Source organism: Bos javanicus, chromosome 22, assembly GCF_032452875.1.
Source record: "Bos javanicus breed banteng chromosome 22, ARS-OSU_banteng_1.0, whole genome shotgun sequence".
Taxonomy (NCBI): Eukaryota; Metazoa; Chordata; class Mammalia; order Artiodactyla; family Bovidae; genus Bos; species Bos javanicus.
The window spans coordinates 55,940,897-55,967,251 of NC_083889.1; the positions used below are offsets into that span (position 1 = coordinate 55,940,897).

At 49.5% G+C, this 26,355-nt stretch overlaps 1 protein-coding gene across 3 annotated transcripts in view; it reads right to left on the reverse strand.

Annotated features, from left to right (window-relative positions):
• The window catches only part of TAMM41 (TAM41 mitochondrial translocator assembly and maintenance homolog), a 52,450-nt gene extending 50,703 nt beyond the window's left edge, over positions 1-1,747 (reverse strand). For 2 of the 3 annotated variants that reach the window (XM_061397124.1, XM_061397123.1), the window contains exon 1: positions 1,361-1,601. In XM_061397124.1, coding sequence (XP_061253108.1) covers positions 1,361-1,495 — 135 coding nt within the window. In that variant the 5' untranslated portion in view covers positions 1,496-1,601. Of the gene's footprint in view, positions 1-1,360 lie in introns of all 3 variants that reach the window. The other variant, XM_061397122.1, reaches the window with a different exon arrangement.
• Between the last annotated feature and the right edge of the window lie 24,608 nt (positions 1,748-26,355).

Consider the following 26,355-nt stretch of genomic DNA (forward strand, 5'->3'; position numbering starts at 1 on the left):
ATTTATCATTTCTCATATGCTGCCAAATTAAAGTACTACTTAAATTAGGGGGCTTTGCAGGTGGCTCAGTGGTAAAGAATCCACCTGCCAAGGCAGGAGACGCAGGAACAAGGGTTCAATCCCTAGGTCAGAAGATCCCCTGGAGGAAGAAATGGCAACCCACTCTAGGATTCTTGCCTGGAGAATCCAATGGACAGAGGAGCCTGATGGGCTACAGTCCATGGAGTTGCAGAGTTGGAAAAGACTGAGGGACCGAGCACAATAAAATACAAAATAAACACATTACTTAAGTACTAGTATAGGTGGGAACCAGGAAATTCAAGCCACGGTATAGATGGCCTCAGCAGGAAGTGAATAGGCAAAGATTAACTGAAAGATTACAGCCAGGAAATCTAGTGAGGCCCTAGTGCAGACTGCACCATACCATTTCCTTCCTTTATTAAAGAAACCCAGTCCAGAACACAAGCTGCACGTACAGAAAACATCTCTATCTCGACTCCTGCTCCTCCAACCTTAATTCAGCAAGGGCTCAAAAGCCTCTGTCAAAGCCAATTAAAAGCCTCACTAAATAGACAATAACTGCCGGCCACTCTTGGATGTCTTGAATCTTGTCTCCACCTTGAAGCAAACTTTTCCCCCCATATATTTAACAGAAGAGGAAAAAAAAAATCTACAATCATAAGGAAACCTCTACCCTCACCGCTCTGGTGCTCCGCCAACTTTAAAGAATAACAATGCTTTGCCCTAAACAGACACTTGGGAAATGGCCTGGTCGGAGCAAATACACTGCTCACCCGCTAACTCCCTTCCTGCAAATGCCCGAACCCTACCTACCATCTGTCCGTCAGCTTCCCAAAGTCAGGAGAATCACTTTGTATTTTCTCCTACAGCCGGAGACGTAATTCTCAAGCTTGGCTGCGTAGTAGAATCACCTGGGAAGTTTTTTAAATTCCCAAAGCCTAGACCAAATAAACCTGAAATCTCCGCAACGGGAACCCAGATTATCAGTATTTTTTTAAGCTTTCTAGAAAACTCCAATGTTCAGCCAAGGCTGAGAACGCTGAACGAGAACCTGGCAAGTGTATGTATGTGTGTGTATATATATATATATATATATTTTTTTTTTTTTTCCCGTCTTGTCCCGGCACCAGCTCTTCCCTGCACATAACTGCATCTCCCGCTCTTAGACCCAAGCGGACTCCTACGTGTCTTTGGAAGCGCAGCTCAGGCTGCCGCTCCGCTAAGAGCCCTTTCGTAGGGTTTGTGTCAGGACTTCGCGAGTTGATACGGGGATGCGCAGAGCGGCCCGGCAGCTCCAGGGCTCGGGAGGGACCGAAGGCAAAGGACCTCCCGGGCTCACCTTCTGGTCTGAGCTGGGCCCCGCCTGGCGGTACACCCCCGAGCCGTAGGCGAAAGCCAGCCTCAGCTCCTCGGGGAAGTGAGACAGGATCTTGCGGAAGGCCACCCCCGAGCTCTGCAGCGCCTGCAGCGCCATGGGGCCGGGGTCACCGAGGGCCCCCGGAGGACAGCAGGCGGGACCGGGAACTCGCTCGGGGTGGGAGATGGAAGCTGGGGACCCGCCCGGACGGAAGAAGGCTGGGGCCGGGGGGGAGGAGATGGGGGCGGCAGTTCAGTCAGACACGAAGTCTGTCAGACATGAAGTCACTCAGTCAGGCGGGAGGGACCCGGGACACAACCGAGTGGGCGACGTCCGGCCCCTCAGGCGGCCACGCGGGCCACGCCCCCCGCGCGCACACGTGCTCCGAAGGCGCAAGAGCAAGAGCAGGCGCCCTCCCGCGAGTGGGGACGCCAGGCTTCCGCAGAGCCCCCTGGTGGTCGGAGGAGCGCGCTGCAGGCTGGACGCCTGGAATTAAGATTGGACATGGGAGCGGGAGAGTGACTGCTGATTGAAGTGCCTTTGAGCCTTGAAGTCCTAAACCTCATTTTCGTAAATGACTATGAAATCACGTGTGTAGTATTGCAGGAGATCTTTCGGATGAGGTGAAATTCACATAATGTAAAATTGTACACTTTACAATTTAGTGCATTTATTGCATTCACAATGTTATGCAACCATTGTTTCTACTCAGCTCCAAAACTATGCAAGATTTTGAAGGTTTAGGAAAACACAAGTAAGGTTAAAATCACCCCAAATCCCACCATCCAGAGACTATCACTGTTAAGATGTGGCTGTGCTTTCTTCTCATAAAATCCTCTCCAAATTCTATGATGGGCAGGAAAGAGCTTCATAAATGGTGGGAAAAAAGAAGAAGAATGCACCAAGGTTCTCTGATATTTGTATTTAATTTTAAGGGTGGGAAAGAGTCTTTTCCCCTTTGCCTTACGGATTCGGCTCACCAAGGGGCACATGAAATGCAGTCTCTGATGGCAATGGTATCCTAAGTAAGAGCTCACCTTTTCGTAAATAAAGAAACTTGTGTGGCTTCCCTGGTGGCTCAGTGGTTAAAGAATCTGCCTGCCAACGCAAGAGACGCAGATGTGGGTTTGAACCCTGGGTCAGGAAGATCCCCTGGAGGAGGAAATGGCAACCCACTCCAGCATTCTTGCCGAGAAAATTCCATGGACAGAGAAGCCTGGCGGGCTACAGTCCATGGGGTCTCAAAGAGTTGAACACGACAGAGTAACAGAATAACACACACACACACACACACACACACACACACACAGAAACTTGCTCCGGGACACGGGGCCCTTCAGGATGTAGTCTGAATTCCTGGACAGGGACTTTTCAGACATGCTTCCCTTCTCCCCTGATGAGCCCGGCCTCTTAAGGATAACAGAAGTAGTAATAGCTAAATTTGGGTTTGGCTAAACGCCCTCGATGCATTTCACATTTATTTTTCATTGCGTTCCTTCTACAGCCTTGTGGGAGGAGGTGATGCCTTCATTTCGCAGATGAAGCAGCCAAGCGTTCCAGAAAGCAATGTGCTGGGCATCACGTCAGCCTTAGCAAACTGGAATGAAAATCCGACTCCGTGTCCTCCAGTCCTGCTCTGCCCTTGAAGGGCTTTGGGCAGGGACCCGTCAGAATTACCAGAGGTCCAATGTGCATTAAGAGGCCTGGCCTGGGGTGACAGAGGCAAGAACAGGGTGAATTCAATTAGGAAAAAGGTGACTGGGATTCAAACACGGCCTCACGCCCTGAGGTGAGTGCTGAGGCTGTGAGGTGACTGAACAGGGCTGCTGCCTTGCAGGGACTCCGGGGATGGAGGAGAGGGAGGAGCAAACCCGGACCAAACCGTGCAGGGGCGAGGCTGGGTGCCCAGGGCCCCGCAGGACCGAAGGAGGAGCCCCCGTCAGTTCCGCCTGCGCAGCAGAGGCAGCGGAGACCGTCAGCGATGGCCCGTGAGCCGGGTGCAGCAGGATGGGCAGGAGTTCATCCGAAGACGACGGGAGGGAGACTCTACCAAGGAAGGACCCACAGGAGGATGCTAATCGGTGACGCTCCTTTCTGTTCTGTTCTCAAGCTCTCTCTATGCTTTTCTCTTCGTTCCAAAGACCCCTGGGACAGGTTCCCTTAGACCAGCCTTGTTCACAAAAGGAGACAGGCCACCTGAGAGGAGAAGCAAATCTCCCCAAGCCCCGCAGTGAGGCGAGCCGCCACGTCAGGATTTGAACCCAGGGCTCCCCGATGCCAAAGGCTGAACTCTTTACCACCTTGAGTCAGTGGCTTCTGGAGTGGGCAGCTTGGGAGGCAATGGAAACGGGAAGCCAGCTGGTTTTACTCTGTCAACCAAGGTTGAGGCGCAGTGGCCGTGGCCACCCTGAGGCCAGAAAGAGGGCACAGGAGGAAGACCCAGCACGGCTCAGGCTCCCTGTGGGCACACGGGCACTGTGGTCCATTCTGACCAACACTGCCCTTGCCTGGACGGCCAGGCTCTGGGATGTACTCACCACGGAATCACACCGGAAGGCAAAGTGTCAGTCGCTCAGTCGTGTCTGACTCTTTGCGACCCCATGGACTGTAGCCTGCCAGGCTCCTCTGTCCATGGGATTCTCCAGGCAAGGATGCTGGAGTGGGTTGCCATTCCCTTCTCCAGGGCATCTTCCCAACCCAGGGATGGAACCTGCATTGGCGTTGGCAGGTGGATTCTTTACCATCTGAGCTACCTTTAACCAAAACACAGTGAATAAATCTCTGCCAGCAAATTTCCTTTTTTCCCCTTTCTTCCCTTGATGCAATAATTCAGCTTTGTTTTTTTCCCCTCTCTTTGCCAAAGCAATCTATACTCTATAATAATATATAATCTATACATAAAATGTAAACATTACAAAAATATGTATACCAACCCCCAGGGATCGCCACTGGCAATCTTTACTACATACTCCTCCACAGATTTTTCTATGAATATATTAACATTAAAAGGTGGCACAGCAGTAAAGAATCTACCTGCCAGTGCAGAAGACAAGGAGATGGGGGTTCAATCCCAGGGTCAGGAAGATCCCCGGAGTAAGAAATGGCAACCCACTCCAGTGTTCTTGCCTGGAGAATCCCATAAACAGAGGAGCCTGGGTGGCTACAGTCCATGGGGTGGCAAAGAGTCAGACTCGACTGAGCACACACACATTCCATTATTAACATTAAAAATATTTTAAAATGAAAGCATACAATAGATACTCTTTTGCAATTTGCTTTTTTCTCAATGAAAACGTCAGGGACGACTTCCCATGTCGGAATGATCTAGATCCCTCTCATTCCATTTATTAGCAAAATTTTATAAACGATGGTTATGCCATCATTTGTTTAAACATTTTCATTTGATGGCAATAGATTATTTCTATTCCTTTGTACATGCAAACTACAGTACAGTGAATATCCTTGTACACAGACCTGAGAAGGGAACTTGCCGGGTCAAAGTGTCAGGACATTAACAAGTCCCCCCCCAAAATTGGACCAATTCACACTCCCACCAACGGGCTTCAGCTCTGGATATAAATAAAGATTCTGCAGTGTTGCTGCATTTTTCTCCCTTGCGGGCTTTCACACATAATTATCAGTAATTTTCATTTTCATAAACACTTTCCTTCCCAATAATGCAAAATCACCAGCTGGAAAGTTCCATCACGTTCCTGTGTGCATGTCGCCTCTCTCCAGAAAGAGGCAGAAGCAATGGAGCCAGAACACCTTCATTTTCTTCAGCAGAAATCTCCCTCCTCCTAGCAGCTCATCCACTTCTCTTTAAATGACCGTGGCTTGCTAAGGTAGAAGCTGTTAAAAAGCCCCAGTGTTCTATACAATCGCCTTAGGGTTCTATTGGAACTCTTATACCAAGGAAATAAAAGCGTTAGAGAGCCATTTAAAAATACAGATAAATGCCACTTGATTTGACTGAATGTTGGGCCTCTTTTTCTGATTCATTCGGCTGTTGGCTTTGGACTCCTTAACAATGACCTTGTCAGGCTAGGTTTCACCAGGAGGATGTTCGCCTATTTCATTTTCTAAAAAGCCCTGTGAAATCTCTATAACTTTTATGCCTTGGTTTTTCTTATAATCAGTGTTTAAGTCAAGGACATAAAATGTTTGGGAAAAGAAAATCCAAGTTCTGTGATCCTTATAATTCATCCTATTTTCAGCTGATCTACTGATGGAACTGGAGGAGAGGGGTCTTGATGACTGTGTCCTAAGAGGTGGTCACCCTGCCACATCCATCCTTTCTCAGCTGACTGACGTGTCCTGAGCGGGCCTGACTGACAGCATCTGTAGTGCATCTTTAGCCTCTGATCAGAGGTGCTGAGGTACCATCTGGGCCCCAGTAGTTCAGAGCTGTGTGACCTTGAGCCAGGCAGCTGAGCTCTCTGTACCTTCGTTTCCTCATCTGTAGAATGGGCATATGGATACGGCCCACCTTATAGGATTGTTGGGACGGCCAACGAAACAGTATCCTGGAAGTACGAGAATGGTGTCTGCCGCTGAACAAGCACTCAGTGATGTTCTGCATTGTACTGAATTCTTAAGAGACGAAGTACAAGAGGAATTAAGAAGCATAATTATACCTAATATCTTTATGGCACTTAGCATTTCAAGCAAAGAACTTTTCCAGACATAGCTTTATTTAAGTCTTAAAACAAATCCCGGGAAATGAGTGGTTACTAGTCCAATTTTACAGATGGATAAACTGCTGTGCAGAAAAATGATTTGCTTGAAGTTGCAGGACTAATGCCAGTCCCTGTGAACACAGTGCCAAGTCTAATTCTTTTCATTCTGTACCATAAAAAGAACACAAACTATTTATTTTCCTAAGAAATTCACTCATTCATTCTCCTATTGAAATCTTCATTTACCCTCAGCTCAAGTATCACCCCCTTTTGATCAGAAGTAATTGTTCTGTCCTCTGTACTCACACATAACCCTCTGCTCTTAGAGCTTTAAGCTTGTAGATCTCCAGCCCGGGTATTAAATTGCAAATGTGTCTATCAAGAGCAGTTACAAAAGCCGTGGGGACTCTCCGAGCGCTGGGGCCATATCTCATTCACATGCCTGTCATTTAGTGTCAAGCACAGTGCCTGAAACAGTTTCTGCACTTGAGAATGGCACAGACGCGTAGGCAAAGCGATTACAGTAAAACACGGAGATGGGCTGGACCACACCTGTGTGAAGACAGCTCTTCAGCATTTCTGGGAAAGCTTCTTGGCCCTGAGTTTTCCAATGAAGTTCTGGAAGAGCACAGACTCCTATAACACTGAAGAAATGAATAAATAATAGTAGAATTTTAGGGAACCAAAGCAACTGTCTCATCTGAGAGGGAGTATAATATAGTGGTCAAGAGTCTGGACTCTGGATCCAGAAAGCCTGGTTTGAATCCTAGCTCAGCCACTATCTGTGTGACCTCAGGCAAGTAGCTCTGTGCCTCAGTTTCCATGTGTATAAAATGGGCATAAAAGCAGTGCTTACCTCACAGGGTAGTCATGATGACTAAACTGGTTAACATGCATAAACTTCTTAGAAAAATACTTGACATGTAGTATATGCATTTGTCGATATCATCATCATCTACTGTTCCTGAATTTCAAGCAAATCAGCAACTGTCTACTTTACCTCTTTGTAAAACTGGCCCTGAATTTTGGGAGACATTAAATGGGCAACTGAGATCACATCTGGTCCCATCACTTCATGGCAAATAAATGGGGAAACAGTGGAAACAGTGTCAGACTTTATTTTGGGGAGCTCCAAAATCACTGCAGATGGTGACTGCAGCCATGAGATTAAGACGCTTATTCCTTTGAAGAAAAGCTATGACCAACCTAGATAGCATATTCAAAAGCAGAGACATTAATTACTTTGCCAACAAAAGTCCGTCTAATCAAAGCTATGGTTTTTCCAGTAGTCATGTATGGATATGAGAGTTGGACTATAAAGAAAGTTGAGTGCCAAAGAACTGATGCTTTTGAACTGTGGTGTTGGAGAAGACTCTTGAGAGTCCCTTGGACTGCAAGGAGATCAAACCAGTCAATCCTAAAGGAAATCAACTCTGAATATTCATTGGAAGGACTGATGCTAAAACTGAGGCCCCAATCCTTTGGCCACCTGATGCGAAGGGTTGACTCATTGGAAAAGACCCTGATGCTGGGCAAGATTGAGGGCAGGAGAAGGAGAAGACAGAGGATGAGATGGCTGGATGGCATCACTGACTCAATGGACATGAGTTTGAGTAAGCTCTGGGAGTTGGTGATGGACAGTGAACCCTGGTGTGCTGCAGTCCATGAGGTCACAAAGAGTCGGACCCGACTGAGTGACTGAACTGAACTGAATTGAAATGGGCAAAGAACTCAATAGAAGTGAAGTGAAGACGCTCAGTCGTGTCCGACTCTTTGCGATCCCGTGGACTGTAGCCTACCAGGCTTCTCAGTCCATGGGATCTTCCAGGCAAGAGTACTAGAATGGGTTGCCATTTTCTTCTCCAGGAGATCGTCCCAACCCAGGGATTGAACCCGGATCTCCCACATTGTAGGCAGACGCTTTACCATCTGAGCCACCCAGGAAGTCGCAACGCATTCATGAGAGCATTCCTAGACTATTTGCAGGCACCAGAGTCTGCAGTCTAGACTTGGTGTAGAGCAGAATGTCTCAAAGTGGGTTTCATTGAATTATTATTTGGAGTGATATGAAAAAAAATTCCATGGGCACCCGAGTTTGGGAAATCAGATTAAGCAGGTGCAAACAGATTGCTTTGCTGTGGGATTTCTCAGAGCGTTAGTATATTAATCTGCATTGTGCAGCCAAGACAGGGAAGCAGCCTAAACGGCCATCGACAGATGAATGGATAAAGGTGTGCTACAGGTATACAATGGAATATTACTCAGCCGTAAAAGGATGAAATAACACCATGACCTAGAGATGATTATACCAAGTGTAGTCAGTCAGAGACGGACAGACAGCCTGTGATACCGCTTATGGGTGGAATCAAAGCATCAATACACAGGCACCCATTTATAAAACAGAAACAGACTACAGACTTGGAAAACAAACTCCTGGTTCCCAAGGGGAAAGGCGGGGGTGGGGGCAGGAATAAACTAGGAGGTTGGGATTAATGTAAACAGAAATATGCATGAAATCGATAATCAACAAGGACCTACTGCATAGCACGGGGAACTCTACTCGACACTCTGTTATAACTTATAGGGCAGAAGAATCTAAAAAGATAGCTATGTGTTTATGTATAAGTCAATCAGGCTGTTGTTCACTCAAATGAAACACAGCACGATCAAGTACTATATTTCAACTTAAAAATAAAAATTAAATCTAAAAAGAAAAGAAATGAAAATATATTACAAGGGCTCCTCAGTGACCAGGCTTCTGTGACGTTCCTGGGGGCCCAGAAGCTGGACTATGGGCCAGCTGAGACACCTGGGGAGGATGGGTCAGTAAATGAGCCCCCCGGAGTCCTGGAGTGCCTGGTCCCCTGCAGCCGTGACCAAGATCTCCCGATCCAGGCGCACCCCACTGAAGGCTCCATGAAACCTCCTGCATCCAAGGATCGGTGCACGGTCTGGGCTGGAAGAGCTTGCAAAAGTCATCTGGTGCGCAACTCTCTCACCGGTGGGATTCCCCGCTGCAGCCTCCTCGCACGGAGCCGTCCCCCAACCTAGGAACCACAGCGACCTCAGCGCAGCGGTCTGCCGGGGTTTGGCATCCGTCGGGGGTGGGAAACGTCCCGGGAAACAGCAAGGAGCACAAGCCCTCGGCTGTTTCTTCTCCCCCTGTCCACCCTCCTCTCCCACCCAGGAAAGCCACTTTCTTCTCTTTAAGGCTCTGCTTGCAGCCCACCCAGACCCGGAAATGGAAACGTGCTGCCGCCTTGTGGACACGTCCTGTAACAACACCTTGAAAAGCCCGGCTTCTGGTAACTGGATACTCACAAGGGCTCCTCAGTTCAGTTCAGTTTAGTTCAGTCGCTCAGTCGTGTCTGACTCTTTGCGACCCCATGGACTGCAGCACGCCAGGCTCCCCTGTCCATTACAAACTCCCGGACCTTGCTCAAACTCATGTCCATCGAGTCGGTGATGCCATCCAACCATCTCATCCTCTGTCATCCCCTTCTCCTCCCGCTTTCAACCTTTACCCAGCATCAGGGTCTTTTCCAATGAGTCAGTTCTTCGCATCAGGTGGCCAAAGGATTGGAGTTTCAGCTTCAGCATCAGTCCTTCCAGTGAATAGTCAGGACTGATTTCCTTTGGGATTAACTGGTTTGATCTCCTTGCGGTCCAAGGGACTCTCACAAGTCTTCTCCAACACCACAGTTCAAAAGCATCAATTCTTCAGTGCTCAGCTTTCTTTATGGTCCAACTCTCACATCTATACATGACCACTGGAAAAACCAGAGCTTTGACTAGACGAACTTTTCTTGGCAAAGTAATATCTCTGCTTTTTAATATGCTGTCTAGTTTGGTCATAGCTTCTCTTCCAAGGAGCCAACGTCTTTTAATTTCATGGTTGCGGTCACCATCTGCAGTGATTTTGGAGGCACTGGGCCCCAGCTCACAAGGGCTTGGGCACTGGAAAAACACCCCACCTCCAGAAATGTCCTAGGGTTGGTCATCAGAAACAATTCAAAAAAGAAGTCCCATTCACGAAGCACATTTCAAGTGGTGAACGGTCGGCGGAACTGTTGCTGAGCTGATGATTTTGCTGAAGCACAAGAAAAGCGATCATTAGGGAGAGGCGGATTGAAATCTCAAGCAGATACTACTTCACAGCCATCAGACAGGAGATCAGGAAAAACAGGGACAGAGAATCAAAGCGGGATAGGGGCCCAGGGGAAGGGAACCATCCGACGGTCGTTTGGGGGAGGTAAAGTGCAGGAGCCACAATGGAGAAAAGTTTGAAGGTCGCTTCTGAGAGAAAATAAAATACAAATACAAATCGATGTCTACCAATGGGCCCGCAATGACACTCCTGAAACTATATGCAAAGAAAAACTCTGATTCCCAAATGACGGGCGCAACCAACAGTCACTACAGAAAAACTTGCAATCACCAAGACTGGCAAGCAACAAAAAGGTCCATTCCAAGGACAGAGGGATGCTTCAGCAGGATGTAACACAGAAATGCAATGATCTCTCACTCAGCCATCAAGGGAAAGGAAATGCTGCCTTTGGCAACAACACGGATGAACCTGGCGTCGATCATACGTAGTGAAGGACTTCTTCAGGGCTTCCCTGAGAGCTCAGTTGGTAAAGAATCCACCTGCACTGCAGGACACCCTGGTTTGATTCCTCAGTTGGGAAGATCCTCTGGAGAAGGGATAGGCTACTCACTCCAGTATTCTTGGGCTTCCCTTGTGGCTCAGTTGCTAAACAATCTGCCTGTAATGAGGGAGATCTGTGTTCAATCCCTGGGTTGGAAAGATCTCCTGGAGAAGGGAAAGGTTACCCACTCTAGTATTCTGGCCTGGAGAATTCAGTGGAGTGTATGCTCCATGGGGTCGCAAAGAGCTGGACACAACTGAGCAACTTTACTTTCACTATTTCCAGTGAAGGACCTCAGTCACAGAAAGACAAATAACCTGTGATGTCACTTAGACAGACAGTGGAAAATGAACAGAAATGGACCCATTGACCAAGGAGAAATCGATGCCCGGACCCAGAGAAAAAAAAAACAAAACCTAATGGTTACCAACGGGAATAGGCGGGGGGAGGGATGAATTCGGAGTCTGGGATGGACAAATCCCCACTAGCACACAGAAAGTCGTCACGAGGACCAACTGTCCAGCGTCAGGGACTCTGCTCAGCCCTCTCTAGCAACCTGCACGGGAAAAGAAGCCTGAACTGAAACACGTCTGTGTAGAGGCATAACAGGTTAGGGTGCCTGATGCCAAAAAGAAGCACAACATCAGAAGTGAACTCTATTCCCATGGGGAAAATGTAAACTTCAAAAGAAGAGGGGGAAACAAAGAAAAGAGATGCCACGGCTCTTCCCTGAGCCCTCGGTGACCTGGGCTTGTGTCATAGCCCTGGAGCCTGACCAGCCTTGAGAACCGAGGCCTGGGTGACGGTACAAGCCCCCGGAGGCCCAGAAAAGGCCTGGGATTCAAAACACAAAACAATTCAAAATTCAGAACAATTCAACATACAACGGCTCTGCAGAAAGCAAAGGCGAAGAGGAGATAGGACGCCCACTGTGTGTTTTCAAGTTTTATAGGAAAACCACCGGCTGGCCCTTCTCAATTATTATGAGAGGGAAATCAAATCACCACCAGGTATCACCTCACACCACTCAGAAAACAAATCAACCAGGGTCGACAAAGAATACCTTCTGGGGAGGGCACGGAGGAGAGGGAACGTTCCTTCGCCATTTTCGCCAAGGTCGATCGCTAAGAGCCACGGTGGAGAGCGGGAGGAGGTTCCCTTTAAAAATAAAAGTACACCTACCAATAAAGCCGCAATCACACTCTTGGGCCTCTACGTGAAAAAATAACAATTAAAAAGAAAACTTTCATTAGAAAAGCCACACTCCCCCAACCTGCATGCAGAACCATTTACAAGAAGAGACCTGGAAGCAACCAAAAAAATGTCCATTTCATGCATATTCTGCAGTATGACTCTGCCAGACAAAGGAAAGAAACACTGCCTTCTGCAGAAAACACAGACAAATGCACGGACCTGGAGGGGATCACACAAGGTGAAGGGCCACCGGCAGAGAATCACAAACACCTTCTGATGTCACTCAGAGGCAGAATCCAAAGACTGATACAAATGAACTCATTTAGGAAAGAAAAACCGATTGCTGGGCCCAGAACCAGGCGGATGGATATCGAAGCAAAAGGGCGGGGAGAAGCACACAGGAGGTGTCTGAGGGTAAGAGGTGTGCACTGAGGCCTCTAGACGATCAGAAAGGACCCCCTCCACTGCACTGGCTGCTCTAGTCCACACACTCCAGGAACTCGAAGGGAGAAAGAAATCAACACGCAATACATCGATGTTTAGGTGTAACGGAACCAGGTGGCTGGAAACCCCAAAGAAACGCATCATCGTAAATGAACTCCATTCCAATCTAACAGAAACCCTTCAGACTGGAAAGAAGGGGGTGGGGGAAAAATCCCAAAACAAAACCAAGAGAAATGTCAACACTATCTCCCTGAAGGCCCTTTGAGCAGGCTTGTGTCACCTCTCTGGGGCCTGAGCAGCCTGGGGCCCCCCAGCCTGGACTCTTGGCCAGCTGAGAGAGCTGGGGAGGATGCGTCAGCAGAAGAGCCCCGCCAAGTCCTACTTCAGGTCCCCTGTGGTCAGGACCAGGAGCTCCCGATCCAGGAGCACCCTCCTGAAGCCTCCATAAATCCTCCTGCATCCAAGGATCGGGGCACCCTCTGAGCTGAAAGAGCTTGCTAAAGTCACCTGGTGTGCAACTCTCACGCTGGTGGAATTCCCCGCTGCAGCCTCCTTGCACAGAACCTAGGAACCACAGCGTCCTCAGCGCAGCAGTCTGTCAGGGCTTGGCATCCGTCGGGGGTGGGAAACGTCCCGGGAAACAGTAAGGAGCACAAGCCCTCGGCTGTTTCTTCCCCTGTCCACCCTCCTCTCCCACCCAGGAAAGCCACTTTCTTCTCTTAAGGCTCTGCTTGCCGCCCACCCAGACCTGGAAACGGGAACGTGCTGCCGCCTTGTGGACACGTCCTGTAACAACACTTTGAAAACCACCGCTTCTGGGGCACTGGATACTCTACTCACAAGGGCTGGGGCCCTGGAAATGACACCCCACCTCCAGAAACGTTCTAGAGTTGGTCACCAGAAACAGTTCAAAAAAGCACCCCCATTCACGAAGCAAATTTCAAGAGATGGATGGTCGAAAGAAGTGTTGCTGAGCTGGTGTTTTTGCTTAAGTACAAGAAAAGCAATCAGTAGGGAGAGGCACATCAAAATCTCAACCAGATATCACTTCACAGCTGTCAGAGAGGAGATCAGAAAAAACGGGGACAGAGAATCAAAGTGGGATAGGGCCCGGGGGAAAGGGACCCATCCGATGGTCATCTGCAGAAGGTAAAGTGCAGGAGCCACGATGGAGAAGGGCCTGAAGAAAGGTCGCTTCTGCAAGAGAAAGTAAATAGAAATACAAATCGATCTCTACCAATAGATCTGGAAATGACACTCCTGAAACTATACGCAAAGATAAATCAGGATTGCCAAATCGCGGGTGCAACTGATAGTTACTGCAGAATAGTGAGCAATCTCCAAGACCGGCAAGCAACAAAAATGCCCATGGAAAGACGCATGCAGCAGAAAGATGTGGCACCTGGATGTGATGGACTCTCACTCAGCCAAAGAGAGAAATGAAACTCTGCCTTCTGCAACAACACGGATGAACCTGATTTTGATCATACTTAGTGAAGGACCTCAGTCCCAGAGTGATAAAATAACCTGTGATGTCACTTAGACACGCCATGGAAAATGGTAACAAATGAATCCGTTGACCAGAGAAACCAAAGTCCAGACCCAGGGAAAAAAACCCACCACCACCACCAACAACAACAAAAACTAACGGTTTCTGAAGGAAAAAGCTGGCGGGAGGGATGAATGAGGAGTTTGGGACGGACAAATCCCCACTAGCTCATATAAAGTAGTCACAAGGACCAACTGTCCAGCATCAGAGACTCTGATCAACCTTCTCTAACGACCTATATGGAAAAAGAAACCAGAAATGCGATACATCTAGGTACATGGGTAACAGAATTAGGGTGCCTGGAGCCCGAAAGAAGCACAATATTGGAAATGAACTCTATTCCAACCGGAAAACATGTGAACTTCAAATGAAGAACGGAAAAACAAAGAGAGATGCCGCAGCTCTTCCCCTGAGTTCTGTCACAGCCCTGGAGCCTGACCACCCTTGAGAACCGAGGCCAGGGGGACAGAAAAAGTCCCCGGAGCCCCAGAAAAGGCCTGGGATGCACAACACAAAACAATTCAAAATTCAGAACAATTCAAAACTCAACCACTCTGCAGAAAGCAAAGGCAAAGAGGAGATAGGACGCCCACTGTGTGTTTTCAAGTTTTACAGGAAAACCACCGGCTGGCCCTTCTCAATTATTATGAGAGGGAAGTCAAATCACCACCAGGTATCACCTCACACCACTCAGAAAACAAATCAACCAGGGTCGACAAAGAATACCTTCTGGGGAGGGCACGGAGGAGAGGGAACGTTCCTTCGCCATTTTCGCCAAGGTCGATCGCTAAGAGCCACGGTGGAGAGCGGGAGGAGGTTCCCTTTAAAAATAAAAGTACACCTACCAATAAAGCCGCAATCACACTCTTGGGCCTCTACGTGAAAAAATAACAATTAAAAAGAAAACTTTCATTAGAAAAGCCACACTCCCCCAACCTGCATGCAGAACCATTTACAAGAAGAGACCTGGAAGCAACCAAAAAAATGTCCATTTCATGCATATTCTGCAGTATGACTCTGCCAGACAAAGGAAAGAAACACTGCCTTCTGCAGAAAACACAGACAAATGCACGGACCTGGAGCGGATCACACAAGGTGAAGGGCCACCGACAGAGAACCACAAACACCTTCTGATGTCACTCAGGGGCAGAATTCAAAGACTGATACAAATGAACTCATTTAGGAAAGAAAAACCGATTGCTGGGCCCAGAACCAGGCGGATGGATATCGAAGCAAAAGGGCGGGGAGAAGCACACAGGAGGTGTCTGAGGGTAAGAGGTGTGCACTGAGGCCTCTAGACGATCAGAAAGGACCCCCTCCACTGCACTGGCTGCTCTAGTCCACACATCCAGTAACCCGAAGGGAGAAAGAAATCAACATGGAATACATCGATGTTTAGGTGTAACGGAACCAGGTGGCTGGAAACCCCAAAGAAACGCATCATCGTAAATAAACTCCATTCCAACCTAACAGAAACCCTCCAGACTGGAAAGAAGCGGGTGGGGGAAAAAATCCCAAAACAAAACCAAGAGAAATGTCAACACTATCTCCCTGAAGGCCCTTTGACCAGGCTTGTGTCACCTCTCTGGGGCCTGAGCAGCCTGGGGTCCCCGAGGCTGGACTCTGGCCAGCTGAGAGAGCTGGGGAGGACATGTCTCTCCCCTGAGACCTGGAGTGTCTGGTTCCATCATCTCCCGACCCAGGCGCACCCCCGTGAAGCCTCCATAAAACCTCCTGCATCCAAAGACCGGTGCGTGCTCTGGACTGGAAGAGCTTGCAAAAGTCACCTGGTGCGCAACTCTCAGGCCAGTGGGATTCCCCGCTGCAGCCTCCTTGCAAGGAGCCGTCCCCCGACCTAGGAACCACAGCGTCCTCAGCGCAGCAGTCTGTCAGGGCTTGGCATCCGTCGGGGGTGGGAAACGTCCCGGGAAACAGTAAGGAGCACAAGCCCTCGGCTGTTTCTTCCCCTGTCCACCCTCCTCTCCCACCCAGGAAAGCCACTTTCTTCTCTTAAGGCTCTGCTTGCCGCCCACCCAGACCTGGAAACGGGAACGTGCTGCCGCCTTGTGGACACGTCCTGTAACAACACCTTGAAAACCACCGCTTCTGGGCACTGGGTACTCACAAGTGCTGGGGCCCTGGAAATGACACCCCACCTCCAGAAACGTCCTAAGGTTGGTCATCAGAAACAGTTCAAAAAAGAACACCCATTCACGAAGCCAATTTCAAGAGGTGAACGGTAGGCAGAATGTGCTGCTTCGTTGATGATTTTGCTGAAACACAAGAAAAGCAATCATTCAGTTCAGTTCAGTTCAGTCGCTCAGTCGTTAGTGAGAGGTAATTCAAAATAATTTGCGATAGGGGAATGAGAAATGGGAAGATATACCCATCTGAACGCAGAGTTCCAAGGAATAACAAGGAGAAATAACAATGCCTTCTTAAATAAACAATCCCTAGAAATAGAGGAAAACAAAGTTGTGGAAAAACTAGAGTTCTCTTTAAGAAAATTAGATACCATGGGCACATTTCATGCAAAGAGAGGCACAGTACAGGGCAGCAGTAGTATGGACCTAGCAAAGTAGAAGGTGAAGGGAATACGCTATGCACAGGCCTGTACTATAATTAACGGGGCTTCTTTGAAAAATAAGAATGACTTTCTCATCACCCCCAAGGGCTGGGAGCAGTAAGAAGTACATCATGGGAAGACATCTTGAGAACAAGATGTTGAAGTACTGATGTGAAAACCACTATGACTGTTTGTAACCAGAGCCTTGAGGCGGTTACTGAGAAAGGGCGTTGCTAGCCAAAAGGCTAAACAAAGTCATGAAAGGCCTGAAGGTTTGACACTGAGGACTACGCACTGTATATCTTTATCCCCAATCTGAGATTGTAAAGAACAGTTATCTCTCGGGCACGAATAAGGAAGTGGAAGTTAACAATAAAAGGCATGCGGGGATTAGGATCTGGGTTTTTGCCTGCAAATGGCATCGGCCCCCTGACCCCACTTTATTTCTGAGTCTTGTTTTCCTTATTCTTCTGTGGCACGACTCCCTCGGGTTGGGTCGTTGTTGGGCTGGTCCCGACAGAAGAGATTAAGAAGAGGTGCCAGGAATACGCAGAAGAACTGTACAAAAAAGGTCCGTATAAGCTGGATAACCACAGTGGTGTGATCACTCACCTAGAGCCAGTCATCCTGGACTGTGAAGTCCAGGGGGCCATAGGAAGCATTACTAGGAGCAAAGGAAGGGAGGTGATGGAATTTCTGCTGAGCTATTTCTAAATCCTAAAAGATGATGCTGTTTAAGTGCTGCACTAAATATCCCAGCACATGTTGAAAATTCAACAGTGGCCACAGGACTGAAAAAGTTGTTTTCGTTCCCATCTCAAAGAAGGGCATTCCCAAAGAAAGTTCAAACTACCTCACAATCTCACATGGTAGCAAAGTCATGCTCAAAATCCTTCAAGCCAGGCTTTAACAGTACGTAAACCAAGAACTTCCAGATGTAGAAGCTGGATTTAGCAAAGGCAGAGGAACCAGAGATCAAATTGGCAACATCTGTTCGATCATAGAAAAAGGAAGGGAATTCCAATAAGACATCTACTTCTGCTTCATTGACTACACTAATGCCATTGACTGTGTGGATCACACAACAAACTCTGGAAATTTCTTAAACAAATGGGAATACCAGACCTCCTGACCTGCCTCCTGAGAAACCCGTATGCAGGCAAAGAGGCAACGGTTAGAACTGGAGATGGAACGACAGACTGGTTCAAAATCGGGAAAGGAGTACGTCAAGGCTGTATATTCTCACTCTGTTTGTTTAACTTATATGCAGAGTGAAATGCCAGGCTGGATGAATCACCAGCTAGAAACAAGATGGCCAGGAGAAATATCAGCAGCCTCAGATATGCAGATGATACTACTCTAACGGCAGAAAACAAAGAGGAACTAAAGAGTCTCTTAATGAAGGTGAAAGAGGAAAGTGTAAAAGCTGGCTTAAAACTTAGCATTCAAAAAAATAATATCATGGCATCTGGTCCCATCACTTCATGGCAAATAGAAGGTGAAACAATGGAAACAGTCACGCTTTCTTTTCTTGGGCTCCAAAATCACTGCAGGTGGTGACTGCAGCCATGAAATTAAGACACTTGCTCCTTGGAAGAAAAGCTGTGACCAACATAGACAGCATATTCAAAAGCAGAGATATCACTTTACTGACAAAAGTCCATCTAGTCAAACTTATGGTTTTTCCAGTGGTCATGTATGGATGTGAGAGTTGGACCATAAAGAAAGCTGCTGTGCTTAGTCGCTCCGTCTTGTCCAACTCTTTGCGACCCCGTGGACCTTAGCCCGCCAGGCTCCTCTGCCATGGGGATTCTCCAGGCAAGAATACTATGGGTTGGCATTCCCTCCTCCAGGGCATCTTCCCAACTCAGGGTTCAAACCCAGGTCTCAGACATGGCAGGCAGATTCTTTACCATCTGAGCCACCAGGGAAGGCTGAGCGAAGAAGAACCGATGTTTTCAAACTGTGGTGCTAGAGAAGACTCTTGAGAGTCTGTTGAAGAGCAAGGAGATCAAACCAGTCAATCCTAAGTGAATTCAACCCTGAAGATTCATTGGAAGGACTGATGCTGAAGCTGCAATACTTTGGCCACCTGATGCGAAGAGCCGACTCATTGGAAAAGACCCTGATGCTGGGAAAGATTGAGGGCAGGAGGAGAAGGGGGTGATAGAGGAAGAGATGGTTGGATGGCATCACCGACTCAAAAGATATGAGTCTGAACAAACTCAGGGAGATAGTGAAGGACAGAGGAAGCCTGGCGTGCGGCAATCCATGGGGTCGCAAAGTGTCGACACGACTTAGCCACTGAATACCAGCACCACCAGTGGAAGCGCGTAAGCTAGGCATCTAGAGCCCTGGGGACTAGCCCTGACTGCATCCTACTTTGTGACTTGGAGCGAGTTCCATCCCCTTTCTTGGTCTCGGTTTCCCATCCGTACAGATAAAAAGGGTTCCAAACCTCTTTTATGTTTTCAACCTGAAGTCCACTTTTTTTTTTTTTCACGAGGCATGGACAGGGACTCCCCTTCCTGTACCCACACGGATCTGGAAGAGACTTGCCAGGGGGTCAGAAGCAGAGCAACAGACCCAGATCTCCCCGTGTCACTGGCCTCTCTCTTAGATCCTGACAGCCAGCACTGGGGAAGGAAAACAGCTCATTTCACGTCCAGCAGTCACAGGAGTCCCAGCACAAGCCATGTCCCCAGGCAGGATTGTGTCTGGGGTCAGGCGATGAACCTGTTTTTCAACCATCATGATTTCTGCCGGCCATTCTATCAGTTAGACGAGGCGGCGTGACGCTCACAGGAGCGGCGGGTCCCTACTGTTGAGGCGCCTCCCTGGGAGCACAGGCTGACTTGGCACCACAGTGAAGCCGCTGAGCGGGGGACGGAGCTCACCAGGCGGGGACCAGACGTCAGGGGCGGGTGTGGGCACGTCACGCAGCTCCCCACAGGCCTGGCTTCCCTCCAGGCTGGCCCCGGCCCCGGTTCCCAGGCCTCTGCCACCTGCCGCTGTGAGGCAAAGCGGGCAGGAGGTGGGGTGGAGGCTGGCACTCCCTGTCCGCTGGCACCAGGAAGCGGCCACAATGACGGAGGAACTGGCAGGACCCCGTCTGGGGAACCGGCAGAGACTGTGCCAGGCTGGGTGACGTCCAGGGGAGGTGGCAGCTGCTCGGGGTCAGGAAGGAAGGAAACAGAGGCAAGGAAGGGGCAGAAAGGGAGGGAAGCAAGTAGGGGAAGAGGAAGAAAAGAAAGACAGGAAAAAACTGGCACTTCCAGGGTGGCCTGTGGCTAAGACTCTGCACTCCCAATGCAGGGGGCCCGGGTTCACTTCCTAGTCAGGGAACTAGACCCCACGTGCCGCCACTGAGATCGGTGCAGCCAAATAAATAAATTAAATTAAATTTTAAAAAAGACACTTTGTTTTTAAAGTGAAGGCGTAGTGAAGCATCGTGGTTACCCACTGCCAGAGCCAGGGTACCCAGGTTTGAATCCCAGTCAAGGAGCTGTTTGATTCCAGGTGGGTCACGTAGATTCTCTGGACTTTTAAGTTTTTCTAATCATTAAAATGGGACCAGATCCTATCTCCCTCCTAGGTTGGAGAATTAAAGAGGTCAGCATTTGGAAAGTGCTGGAAGAGTGCCCAGCACTCAGGAAGGACTTTGTAAATGTTTGTTCAATAAAGCGTCAGCCTGAGTCAGATCCTGCCACGGGCGGTGTGAGAGTCCAATCTGGTTCAGGGAAATATTGTTGGGTGTCATGGCCCTGCCAGACGGAAGCTCAGAACTGAATCACATAGTAACCATATTTCTTTGAATGTGATAGGGGCGTGAGGGTGGGGGATGGGGGGTGGGGAGCCTGAAAAGTAGAAAATATGGAATTGACCTGAGGGCTTGTGAGCTGCAAGGCCGCCTGATTTGCAGGTCATGGACTGGCATCGCCTTTGACCAGGCAAGGCTACCACTCACCCAGTGGCCAAAGGGACCTTCAGTGAACGAGAAAGAACCCCCAACCCCCGCGCACCCAGCAGATGGAAGCCTGTGCCAGCACTCAAGCCCTGGATTTGGCCAAAGGGGCTGGCCGCCCACCCAACCCCTATTCCCACTCAGCCCCTCGACTGTGATATTCACAACCTGAGCTGTGTTCCCAGGGACAGAGGAGAGAATCAAAGTCAACACGCTGCTCAGGAGAAAAATTCACGTCGGTCGACTGCAGCTTCAGAGCTCATTCCTCTGACCTGCATCTCAGGAGATCTGTGTGCTCAGCCAGTTGAGAAGTTAATCCTAATTTTACCCCTGAATTGAAGCAATCCATATAATATGTGGTATTTGAAGTATTTGAGGCATTTAAGAGAGTTTGGAGCACACAGCATCTAACAAGACTTGTGCCTCCAATTTAAAATGTGTAACTCAGAATTGACTTAGGCTTGCAATTTTAAGTTCATTCAATAAACTGTGTATGCATGTATTGCCCAAGATACACCAAACTGACCCTGATTCTTGCCCTCCTGGAGCTGGAGAGACACAGACTCTAGACAACGCGTATACTAAGTAAGTACATGATGTGGTGTATTGGAAAGTGGTGAGTGCTATGGGAAAAAGATAAAGGAGATGGGGAGGGCCCGGTCATGGGATTTAGTAGGGGGCTGGGAGGCAGTGAGGAATGAGCTATGTGGATCCCCTGGGGAAAAGCAGTCTAGGCAGAGGGAACAGGCCGTGCGAAGTCCCCAAGGCAGAGTGTGCCTGGAGGGTGGGAAAAAGAGTGATGAGGCCGACACCTGTGTTCACAGCAGGATTGTGCCCAGAAACCAGAAAGTGGGAACCACTCAAGTGGCCATCAGTGGGTGACTGAACAAACAGAGTGTGTTCTGAGCATGCGGTGGAATATTATTCGGTCGTGAAAAGGAACAGAATTTGACATATGCTGTAACATGGATGGATCACGTTCATCATGCTGAGTGAAGTAAGCCAGACGCAGAAGGACAAATACTCTGTGACTGCACTTGCAAACAAGTTCACGGAGACAGAGAGTTGAATAGCGGCTACCAGAGAAGGAGGGGCAGTTTCACGAGGGCAGGTTTGTGGAGGGATGACGAAAACTTTAGGTGTACGTAGTGGTGCTACTTACCCTAAATTGTGACGGTGTTTAATGCCACTAAAGTGTGCACTTAAAAAGGGTTAAAATAATAAATATAATGTATATGTTTACCATAGTTTAAAAAGTCCAAAGAGGCCAGTCCCTGGAGAAGGAAATGGTAACCCACTCCAGTATTCTTGCCTGGGAAATCCCATGGACAGAGGAGCCTGGAGGGCTGCAGTCTATGGGGTCACAAAGAGTCAGACACAACTTAGCAACTAAACAACGCCACACAACAAACAGGCCAGTGTGGCTGAAACAGGGAGCGAGGCAGTTACAGGAATTAGATCCTCGGGCCCAGGGCGGGAGGGCACATCATGGCTGTCGTGGCGACGTCTGCCTTTCCTCTGAGTGAGGTGGGGGAAAGGGGCAAGACTTGCAGGAGGAGAGGGACAGGATTTGACTCTCGGCTTCTGTGTTGGGAAGGGAGGCAGAGGACAGACACCACGCGTGCCTGGCACAGAGTAAAGGAGGTGCTGAGTCTCTGGAGGGAAACAAATTCCAGCTGTAGTTGCCTCTGGGGAGGGGGAGCTGGGTTGAAGGGAGGCCTTTTCACATTGTATGCCCTTCTTGATGCGACAACTGGACCATAAGGAAGGCTGAGCACCAAAGAATGGATGTCTTTGAACTATGGTGTTGGAGAAGACTCTTGAGAGTCCCTTGGACTGCAAGAAAATCCAACCAGTCCATCCTAAAGGAAATCAGTCCTGGGTGTTCATTGGAAGGACTGATGCTGAAGCAGAAGCTCCAATACTTTGGCCACCTGATGCGAAGAGCCAACTCGTTGGAAATGACCCTGATGCTGGGCAAGATCGAGGATAGGAGAAGGGAATGACAGAGGATGAGATGGTTGGATAGCATCACCGACTAGATGGACATGAGTCTGAGAAAATTCTGGGAGAGAGTGAAGAACAGGGAGCCTGGTGTGCTGCAGTCTATGGGGTCCCAAAGAGTAGGACACGACTTAGTGACTAAACAATCTTTTTGTGGGCTGTGCACGCAGGGTGAGCAGAGGGCTGCGAGGAGTCTATCCAGCCACCAGGAGGCGCCATAGGACCATATAAGAGCCATGCAGCCCTCCTGGGTTGCCAGCCTGGCTCAGCTGGGCCCTACGCTTTGCTTTCCAAGGCCGCCCCTTGCTGTCCATCAGAGGCGGGTGAGCACCCCAGCGACCTGGGGCGGGAGAGTCAGCCACCTTCGCGCTCCCCCGACCAAGCCCCTGCACCGCTGAACGTGAGCCCCCTTTCTCGCGGGGGCTCAGCTGAGCAGCTGATGAGCTCGGACTGCAGGACACACAGCGCCTTCTGGACCAGCCCTGTGCCTTCAGCAGAGCTCACGGGGGTTCTGTTCTCCCAGAGACCCCACCCCCAAACCGGCTCTGACTGCAGCCTGTCCGTGGGGGTCCATGGCACCTCCATTCAGCCAGCTGTTCCAGCCCAAAGCCTTGAGGTCATCTCTGACCCCTCTCTCTGAAACGTCACTCCCAACCCATCCGTAAGTCCGGCTGGCTTTTGCTCCCCAGTGTATCTAGAATATGCCTGCTTCTCCCCTCCGCCCGGGGTTGGGGGGCGAGTAGGGGGACACCCACCCTGTGCAGAGTTGAAGGGGGTGCTCACCCCCAGACCGGGCCCCGCTGGCCTCCTCTCTGGACTCAGGGAGCCTTGTCCACTTCCCCTGTTCCTGGCTGTTCCCCCGCGCCCTGACCCCTTGACCTCTATGCCCGTGCCCGGCGTTCGCGTCCTTCATCTCTTCTGAATGTGCCTGTGTTTACTGCCTGCCTGCCTCCCTCTCGCATCCCAGCCACACGTGGCAGCAACTCAGCCTTGTTTGCTGCCGCATCCCAGCCCCCAACCGTGCTGGCACAAAGTAGGCCCCCGGTGAGTGTTGCAGGGCTCAGCGAGTGAATGTGTGGCCTGCAGTGCCCTTCCCTTTTCTCCCTCCCGCTGTCAACCTAGCTGACCCCCACTCAGACCTCCCAGGTGGCTCAGTGGTAAAGAATCCGCCTGCCGATGCAGGAGACGCAAGAGACGCAGGTTCCATCCCTGGGTGGGGAAGATCCCCTGGAGTAGGAAAAGGCAACCCACTCCAGGATTCTTGCCGGGAAGATTCCATGGACAGAGGAGCCTGGTCTGTAGTCCATGCGGTGACAAAGAGTCGGACACAACTGAGCGTGCACGGCACTCCTACCCAACCTTTAGAACCCATTTCAAGGGCCTGCCCTCCACAAACCCTCCCAGACAGGGGGTGCAATTCATCTCTTGTGAGTCCCAGGTCTGGCACCCACCCGACAGTGACCTTCCCGAGGAAGGAGCCCTGTCCTGGTCATATGCCCCAGGACGTTCCAGCTGTGAGAACTGGAGCGAGTTATTAACCCTCTCTGTGTATCAGTTCCCTCACCTGTAAAATAGGGATAATGACCCTCTTCATAGGATTGTGGGGCTTCTCTGGTGGCTCAGATGGTAAAGAATCTGCCTGCAATGCAGGAGACCCAAGGTTCAGTCCCTCGTAGGGAAGATCTCCTGGAGTAGGAAATGGCAGCTCACTCCAGTACCCTTGCCTGGAGAATCCCATGGACAGGGCAGCCTGGCGGGCTACAGTCCAGGGGGTCACAGAGAGTCAGAGACAACCGAGCGACTAGCACTTTCATGCAGGATTGATTATACGAGGATCAAATGAGTTAATACGTGCAAAACACGTAGAACAGCTCCTGACACAAAGCAAGTGCGCAATACGTGTGAGCTATTATTATATTTGCAAAGGGCCTGGCCCAGGAGACATTTGTAGAATGGATGACTCGCTGAATTGTGCGTGACCTTCAACTTCATGAGCAGAAATGCCAGAGCACAGGAACGGGTAAGCTTTTAGCTGGGAGAAAAATACACTATCATCAAGTGTATTAAGCATTTTAATTAGCGCCTCCTCCACGCCCCCATGCTGTCTGGCCTCTGCCTTCCGCCCCTATTTTTGTTCGGCCTTGGTGTCACTTTGAGGATCAGAATTTGGGACATGCCTTTTGCCTGCGTCCTGAGCCCATGCACCAGACCTAGTGGCCTCCTACGTGCCTTCCAGCCTCCTGGTTTAAATAGCATCCTCTAGCTAACTGTGAAAAGGCAGCCTGGAGCACAGCTTACATAAACGGGACCAACCTCTCCCCCATGTAGCTGAGACCCCGAGTCTCCCAGCAAATCCTACCAGCTGGGAGAATGCGGCTCCTCCCGCCAGCAGGGGGCGCCCAACACCTCTTCTCCTGAGAGGCTCAGGGAAGCTCTAGGAACGGCACACCTGTCCCTGCTGCTGCTGCTAAGTCGCCTCAGTCGTGTCCGACTCTGTGCGACCCCACAGACGGCAGCCCACCAGGCTCCTCCGTCCCTGGTGGGGCTTAAAGAATTCTAACGCTGGGTCCGCACCCTCAAGTTGATCTGGAACGCAGCCTGGACACTGGGGTTTTTAACACTTCCCATGCGATTCCGATGTTCAACCAAGATTGAGACTCGCAGCTCAGGAACCCAGCCTTCCTCTCCCAACCGCTGCGGTGGGCTCATTCTAGGCGCGAAGCACGGATCTCACTTTCTTGACCCGCCTGTTATAATCGGTTCAGTTCAGTTTAGTCGCTCAGTCGTGTCCCACTCTTTGCGACCCCATGGGCTGCAGCACGCCAGGCCTCCCTGTCCATCACCAATGCCCGGAGCTTGCTTAAACTCATGTCCATTGAGTCGATGATGCCATCCAACTATGTCATCCCCTTCTCCTCCTGCCTTCAATCCTTCCCAGCATCAGGGGCTTTTCAAATGAGTCATTTCTTCCCATCAGGTGGCCAAAGTATTGGAGTTTCAGCTTCAGCATCAGTCCTTCCAATGAACACTCAGGACTGATCTCCTTTAGGATGGACTGGTTGGATCTCCTTGCAGTCCAAGGGGCTCTCAAGAGTTCTCCAACACCACAGTTCAAAAGCATCAATTCTTTGGTACTCAGCTTTCTTTATGGTCCAACTCTCACATCCATACGTGACTACTGAAAAAAACCATACCTTTGACTAGGTGGACCTTTGTTGGCAAAGTAATGCCTCTGCCTTTTAATATGCTGTCTAGGTTGGTCATGTTAATAGCCACACGCCAAGTTCCAAACTGTCCCTCTGCCTCCTGTACAGTTTCACCCTTTTTACAGATTGCCCATTATTTACCTTGAACATAGCGCACTTTTAAATTTTAACCCCATTTTAGGCAGATGGAAAATTCTGTGTGGGACATACTGGTCTGTTTTCTTTAGAACACATTTAAATAGAAGTCGAACTATTAAAACTTCAGGTCATGCTCCACTCCAAATCGTTTTGTGCAGACCCAGGGGCACACTCACCACAGCTGGAAGGGCACGTGGGATCTGGGATTAGAGGCTGCCTTTCAGGGTTGCAGAGAATAGGAATGGAGGGGGTTAATTCTAAGTCACGGACAGCATATGGATGCTGAAAATGCTTAAAATATCTCTCGAGGGACTCACAAGAACCTAGTAAAAGTAGCTACCTCTAGGTCTTCTGGGCTTTTTTTTTTTTTCTCTTTCACTTTTAAAAATAAATCTCCTTTTTTTTGTCTTTTTTTCTTTTTTGGCTGCACTGCTGGGCAGTCAGGATCTTAGTTCCCCAACCAGGGATCGAACTCGTGCCCCTTGCATTGGCAGCCTGGAGTCTTAACCCCTGGACCAGACAGGGAAGGCCCCCAAATAAATCAATTTTAAAAAGAGATAGAATAGGTTAACAGAAGGAAGTGT